Here is a 7,283-nt window from a genome sequence, read left to right on the forward strand (position 1 = left end):
AAGAAATACACCTATCATGCTGTGAAAATAACTGCCCTATGACAGGGATTTTGATACACTTTTTGAGAAATCAGGGTGGGATGCTTCCCGTCAGTAGGTTGTTAGCCATCAACCAGCATCTTAACTTAACCGGGAACATGCGATTTGAAGTTTTGTCTGACCCAGCAAGCCCCAACTCCTAAGAAGGAACACCCAGTCATTATTTGATATTGGTTCTCGACTCCCTACAAAAATCAGGGGTGAAATTTTGGCAGGCCACAAGTTTAGTACCCCGACCTGTTTTTCACGAGGAGTAAGGTATTTACGCACCGGGAAGTCACCACGTTTGAAATTTCCGATCTTTCACTAAAGAATACTACGGTAACAGTTCTCCAAAACTTTTGAGAAAGAACAAGTTGATCGTCTTGAGATACGTATTATATTACAAGTGGCAAAATGTGGGTGTTTCCGAATGAACAGCGAATCCACTCAGTGGCTTTCTGTGCTGCAGTGACTGATCCCCCTGAACAACCAAGCTCTGGCCAGAGTGAACGGAAAAAACATATGTGGAAAGGCTCGTCTTACTGGGAAGGATAAATAATGACCAACTTGAAAGTGGAAGCCGAAACATCCTTGAGCCATGCGATGTGCTGAGAATGTGGACTCGCATTTAAGTCATCGTTTTGGGGGGAGCAAAAGGGTTGATGCACGCTTTCTGATTCTGGTTTTTGTACGGTCCTTTTCCCGGGAACTCAGGGACGGTTGGTCAGTCGATTGCGAACCCGGCTCGCCATTCAAAGTGGGTCGGGAGTTCGCAATTACAACCGGGAATGAAGGTGTGGGCAACATTACACTAAGCCCATTGATATTGGTGTGGAGGGGGACCGAGAGGGGAGCACAGATTATGGAATTCAAGTTCTGCACGGCGATTAAGGAGTTTGAAAGGGTTTGTGGAAGAAGAACAAGTTGACTGAGTCCAGCGTTGGCTGAGTTGAGCACGGAACTGAGAAAATTTATCTGAGGTTGACACTGTAAGGCGTTTTGGTTGCAGTTACTGGAACAGTTCATAGAAGATTCCTCGGCGGGAGTTGCGACTGAGACAGAAATATTCGAGGTTGGAGTTTGAGGGACGGGTAGAACGTTGTTCAAACCTACTCCTGAATCTGTCTCTGGTGCTTCCACTGAGTCTCTCACAGAAGCGTCTCCTCCTGACTGTTCAATACACGGACTGACGTCATCCGTAGATGCAGGAATAGGGGTTGGAATATGGGATATGTTTTCTTGAGTGCCGGACAAGTCTTGCTGCATGTTCTCCCCGACTTCTGTGCCGGTGGTCCCGATTACCATCTCAGGAAGCATGTGTTCCGTAGGATCTACACCAACTGGACTAAGTTCTGATTCCTTAGCATCGGAATCCGAACTAAGACATGCTTTGATTAATTCCTTTCCACAATCGAGATCGATGATACCACGCAGCCGTTTCGTCGCGTAAGCGTAGACGTGATTGGTTTCGGACGCAATTAGGAGAAGTACCTCTGCACCAGTGAGTTCTGCCAGTTCTACTGCCTTCTTCATCATTCCAGTCTTGCGTTTTGAAAAAGTGGAATGACGCCTAGCTCTTTCCCGAATAAACTTAATTGGGATTTTCTGCTTTCCCTTCGTCAATTTCTCGTGATGTACGGCGCCATTCGGTATCCGGACATTATTGGAATCACCATACTCCTCAAAGACGGCGGGTTCGATTCTTTTTGTGGATGCAGAATTATTAAACCCGGAAGGGAATACCTCATCTTCCATGTAGTCATCGACTTGGTCATCGCTTTCCAACCTGATGCCCAAGGACTTTCTGACAAGCTGGAAGTCCCGACGCGGAGCCAAACAAGGTCTCAAGACTGGACATGATCGCTTCATTTTCAACAGCCTGAAGAAAAAAGTGAATAATTTTATATAAAACAGCACCAGACAGCGAACCGCGAGATCAGAATAACAACGATAGACTGCAAACACGAAATACGAGTAGTATCAGCATGTAGTCTCGTTTTACGTCCTTTATTGATGAAACATTTGTAAGCAAGACGGAGCTCGCCGGTCAATTTGAAGGCAACCACGCTGAGATTCGAACCCCAGTCAGCAAAAACTAGGTCTCCGATGTTAACCACCGGGTCGCTAAGGCCCGGAATGTGAATAAAGCGATGCATCCCTGATATCTTCATTATGGAAGATAACATGCCTCGCAAGAGCGATGTTTCATGAAAACAGGTCCTCATCAATTTGTGGTTTAATAAACTGCTGGTAAAAACGGGTGAGTAGGCATTACCGGGATATCGTAATTCAAAGACGGTCTAAACCGCCAAAATTAGGTTTATCAAATCTTGTTCGTCTGGTCATAATCACCTGGCACTACGATCACCCACTGAACTGCACAACCTACATCAGTCTACAATCCTCACTACACCCTCCGTAAAAGCTGTCGAGAGACATCACCATCGACAGCATGACATCAGCGTTCAACACCGATGCTTCACTGCCGTATTGTTAGACGTAGGAATCATGGTTCTACGTAGGCTGAGATACTGTCAGGACGCCCACACCTGGACAGGACGACTAGGGTCGTCAACCAGAGCTTCTGGTTCAAAAGTCGAACTGGAAGACAGCGGTGTTTGGCGGGAAATGCCAATGCATTACCATTTCTGCGGAACACGTTATCACACATGTTCCACCCGCAAACCTGGAGGACCAGAAGACTGCTTGTCAGACCTCTAACCATTGACCAACCCCGTATGAGAGAATGTGTGTCGCGGAGACACCCCAGTATAGCTCAATGGGTCGCTAAGGTGCGCAAACTATCACACCACGTTATGGTTCAGTATCATCATGAAATTATCAAGAGACAAGCCAAGTGGGTCGTACTGTAGAGGTAGTAGTACCATAGACGAATGATCATTCATCTATGTGCTACTCGAGTAGCACATCTGCACAGCCACACGACTAGACAACTTCTTACTACAACGCAGAACAAAATTCATCACCTGACTGTCTCTTGAGCACCCCAACGCGTGTTCTCAACCAGTTAGGATTTCATCAAACTAGAGAGACAAGGAGACAAGGAGAAAACAGTCCCTCATAAAACCCAATAGAGACAAGGAGAAAACAGTCCCTCATAAAAAAGAGGAAGTATGGAGGCGAAAAGTGAGAAGAGACAATTGATCGCACGTATAAAACTTCCTCTGCAGTTCAGACGTAGATGCTCGGCATCGCCATAAGTGGTGCACCACTATTCGCCTTCCAGAAGATACTCATGTACTTGGAATTTGTTCTTACACTCATCCTAAAAGCTATACACATCTGGAAACTTCTCTCCTGGGCCTTTGAAATCCACCAGCGTTCTCCGTCATTCTTTAAGCTCCTAATTATCCAGCGTTTGGGGGATCTGGGTGCGCCATCATAGTCGCTAGTTACTGATATATACTTTCTGGCAGCAATAAGGTTTGCTGATCTCGAAGATATCCAGCTTTCATTGAGTCGAGTCAGATGGGTTGGACAAACAGTTTTGAAAGCTGACAGCATTGATTCTTTAACTCACCTCCACTCATCCTCCAAGTTATCTTCGTCGTCTACACGACTGTGCGTTTTACGTAGCTTTCTAGCCAGATCAGCTCGATACTCTTCAGATACTGAAACATATCGAAGTTGATGAACGGGTGTGCTCTCTTTCGGCACGCCTAGTGCCGGCGAAAAGTGAAGTGCTAAGCGGGCCCGCAAGTTGGCGTGATCTGAGTGAAGTTGCGTACCCCAGAAGGAATGACAATCCTTAACTTAGGCTCTCCATCGGTAACTGATAGCCATATGGTCCAAATGAGTCCACGGTTGTCTTGTGGTAGGTGGTCTCAAACTAACTCAATGTGTGCGTTTGTGTTGGAAGTTCGTACTGGCCAGGAACAAACGATGATCTGCACGCAACTGAAGAAGCCGCTCCCCATTATCCGTACGCTCAGCATCGACTCCAAGGCGACCACCTAACTGCGCTTCTTCCGGACTTATTCGTCCAAATTGGGCATTCATATTACCCCGCAGGATTACTGTATGTGTCCTCCTTGCCCGACGAAGCACATATCTTGATAAAACTTGTCCTTCTCAGCCTCAGAACTGCCATCTATTGGGGCGTATGCTGACATGACAAACACCATTTATCGCCTCCATCTGCGTTAATCTTAACTGAATTAGATAACCGCACAACGCAAAGGCGACTGTTTACTGGGATCCAATCCAGTAACGCACTTTCAGCCTTGAAGCCGAGTGCAACGCCCACACCGTAGAACCACGAGCCATTGCGTCAGGATCAACGGATGTCCGAGGAGTGAAATGTGGAACATCTGGGCTCGTCCTAAGCGGCTTGAGGAGCACGACCGAATTGGAGTCTTGTATGCGTGTTTCGGAGGCACAACATACACCGACAGGGAGAAAGTAGGGTCTCACCAAGGGATATCTGTTGTCCAATTTGGTATAAAGTACGGACACTGTGCGTGTTTCGAGGCACAACATACACCGACAGGGAGAAAGTAGGGTCTCACCAAGGGATATCTGTTGTCCAATTTGGTATAAAGTACGGACACTGGATGCTGCAACGTGGGTCAGATCTTTTGAGGTTAGTAGGCGATTGTTTTGGTTTATTTTTCTGGGCGGTGGTTGAGCTACGGAACAGTGGTTAAGGATGGCAGATGGGTCGATTGTACTGCATTGTACGATGGGTTGGGGGATGATGGGAAGGCCGGGGGACAAAAAGCTCCAAGGGCAAATGATATTTCCCGGTTGACCAGGCCGAAGGAGTTTAGTTGAGGTACCCGACCTTGAGCCTTTGACTCAAATGTTCGCCCAAGGGGCCGTGGGAGAATGTAGGTGTAGATCAGGGGGCCCTGTCCCTAGCTGCTGAGTCAAACGTCCGGACCGCGAGATGGGGATTGTTGGAGTTTTCTTGAGGGACCCTACTCGGAGCCGATGACTCAATAGTATGGCCTGCTCGGCTGCACGGGTTGATCTAAGCCGAGGTCGCATTACTGTCCCACTTCTGAAGCGGCTGCGCACAGCAGGTACCTTTCGAGCAGCACCGGACTCTGGCCGGCGATTACGGCCAACCGTTGGACGATCGGAGTGTGCGGGTTCGGGAACGACCTTTTCTAACCCGTCCTTTCTCGGGTGGAGGCAGCATCGCTGCTCCCCTTTGGCCTTCCCGGTATGGTTACACCTTGTGGAACGAAGTTTCAGCCCATGTGGCCCACGGGAGCATTGCAGCGTTTAAGCCCGACCATCACGTCAAGGTGACAGCTTTAGGTCAGGATACGATTCTATGGACTCGACTAACAAACGCTAACCAACTTACTGACTGCTTCTGATAAAGCGAATCGACAGCTAACCACCTCTGATAAACCGTTCTGTTTACGTATAACAGATGGCTATTTAGAGCTGACTTTACGTACTGCGTCTCACAAACCTTTCACGGGACGTATGCAGTAACCAGGCGGATGCACTTCTGATTTCGCCCCTGGGCCATGCAGCCAGGAATAAAAATAATCTATCCTTCTAATGCCCGTGGGGTCGAAGTGCTCCCTGGGCCTCCGCTCACAGACATCGAGTACGCAGACGACATAGCTCTTCTTGGATCTGACCCCATGGCAATGCAAACAATACTAAATAATCTAAATGATTCTGCCCCGCGGTTTGGTATGCGCTTCACACGTGCAAAGTGTAAAGTGCTACTGCAAGACTGGGTGGGCTCGAACCCTAGCCTCATGCTTGCGGATGAACCGATTGAAGTAGTAGACAGACAGCTGTATCAGTCCCGGTGGTCTCGCGAAAGATGAAATTTCCATGCGGATTGGGAAGGCCAGAGCAGCTTTTGCGAACCTACGTCACCTGTGGCGTAGGCGTGACATCAGCTTCTCTGTCAAGGGTCGAGTTTACAATGCTGCGGTGCGCTCCATATTACTATATGGATCAGAAACCTGGCCGCTGCGCGCCGAGGACGTCAAAAGACTTTCAGTGTTTGGCCATCGATGTCTTCGGAGCATTGCCCGAATCTGGTGGGAACACCGGGTCAGCAATGCTGAAGTACGTCGAATGGTATTCGGGAGAAATAACTCACCCTCGATAGATGAACTGCTCACACTGCACAGGTTGCGCTGGTTTCGCCACGTGTCGCGTATACCAGTCGACCGACTTTCTCGAAGCGCTCATTTCGCCCAACGGGGTGAAGAGTGGAAGAGAGCCAGAGGCGGCCAAACAATGACTTGGCAGCGAAGTGTGAAAGCCATTAGCAGCAAACTCAGCTGCGCTGGTCACTGCCGTCTTCCTGGATGGGGACCCCGAGACGGGCCACATCAATGGCTAGAGACATTATCAGACATGGCCCAGTCGCGCCCTCAATGGTGCTCGTGCATCCAAGTTATTGCCTTCAATGCATAGCTCCTTTTCCAACCCCCTCCACTTGACAGCCCACTGACAGTGCTAGATTTATGCACCAATTTACCAGCTCGCACGTGCAATGCACAGCTACCTACCCCCTCCCCCCCAAATCATCGATGAACGAAACTGCGGCAGCTGCAACCACTGTACGACGAGTACGCGGTTCTTACAGCTGACAATGGTGATGAAGATCCTTCCGAATTGCCTCGACTTCCCAGAAGGCTCGTAACGTTGGCGTAGATAAATTTATAGGGGATGGTGGTTCATAGCGGACGCCAAGATGACTTGACCGTACGCTGACATCGCCGTTTCTATCCGATAAGCCCGAACACGAACATTCGTGTCCTTCGAATTGAATATTACTGAACTTCGCTGCACCCCGCGGTTCTCATTCACTAGATCCGGACAGAAGTTTCATAGTCTTGCACATGCCTTGAGCATGGAGGAAGCCACTTTGGAAGAGCCCCGACTCATCTTCATTGACCCCGGCCACTTGTTTTTTCCACATAAATATGTTGGGGCTATCAAAGCCCCAACATCGAACTTGGTCATCATCAGATAAAATCCGGCCATGCCAGTATCACATTGATCCCAAGTTGTTTGTCAGTCCGGTCCAGGGGGAGAGACCATCATGATACAGTTTATCTGAATCCCTAAACCCTCCGTCACCGGTGGTTGAACCTCTTAGTTCAATCCAGTCTGACGTCTTTTCGCTGACTCGGGTGCTGTTCGCATTGGCTCCTTCCTTCTGGTCTTTCGGTGGACCAACTCACTTTTTGTCTGGCCTTTGTTTCAACCGTATACTTCATTTGGAACAAAGGTGCGAAATTTTCCCTTGGTAGATC

General features: G+C 48.6%; 1 protein-coding gene across 1 annotated transcript; it reads right to left on the reverse strand.

Moving 5' to 3' along the window:
- Positions 1-654: 654 nt before the first annotated feature.
- T265_07052 (hypothetical protein) lies at positions 655-4,041 on the reverse strand (the record flags this gene model as incomplete). Its single annotated transcript, XM_009172481.1, has 3 exons — positions 655-1,900; positions 3,563-3,653; positions 3,909-4,041. The coding sequence occupies 3 exons, from the start codon at positions 4,039-4,041 to the stop codon at positions 655-657; spliced, it is 1,470 nt and encodes a 489-aa protein (XP_009170745.1).
- Between the last annotated feature and the right edge of the window lie 3,242 nt (positions 4,042-7,283).

Source organism: Opisthorchis viverrini (assembly GCF_000715545.1).
Source record: "Opisthorchis viverrini unplaced genomic scaffold opera_v5_157, whole genome shotgun sequence".
Taxonomy (NCBI): domain Eukaryota; kingdom Metazoa; phylum Platyhelminthes; class Trematoda; order Opisthorchiida; family Opisthorchiidae; genus Opisthorchis; species Opisthorchis viverrini.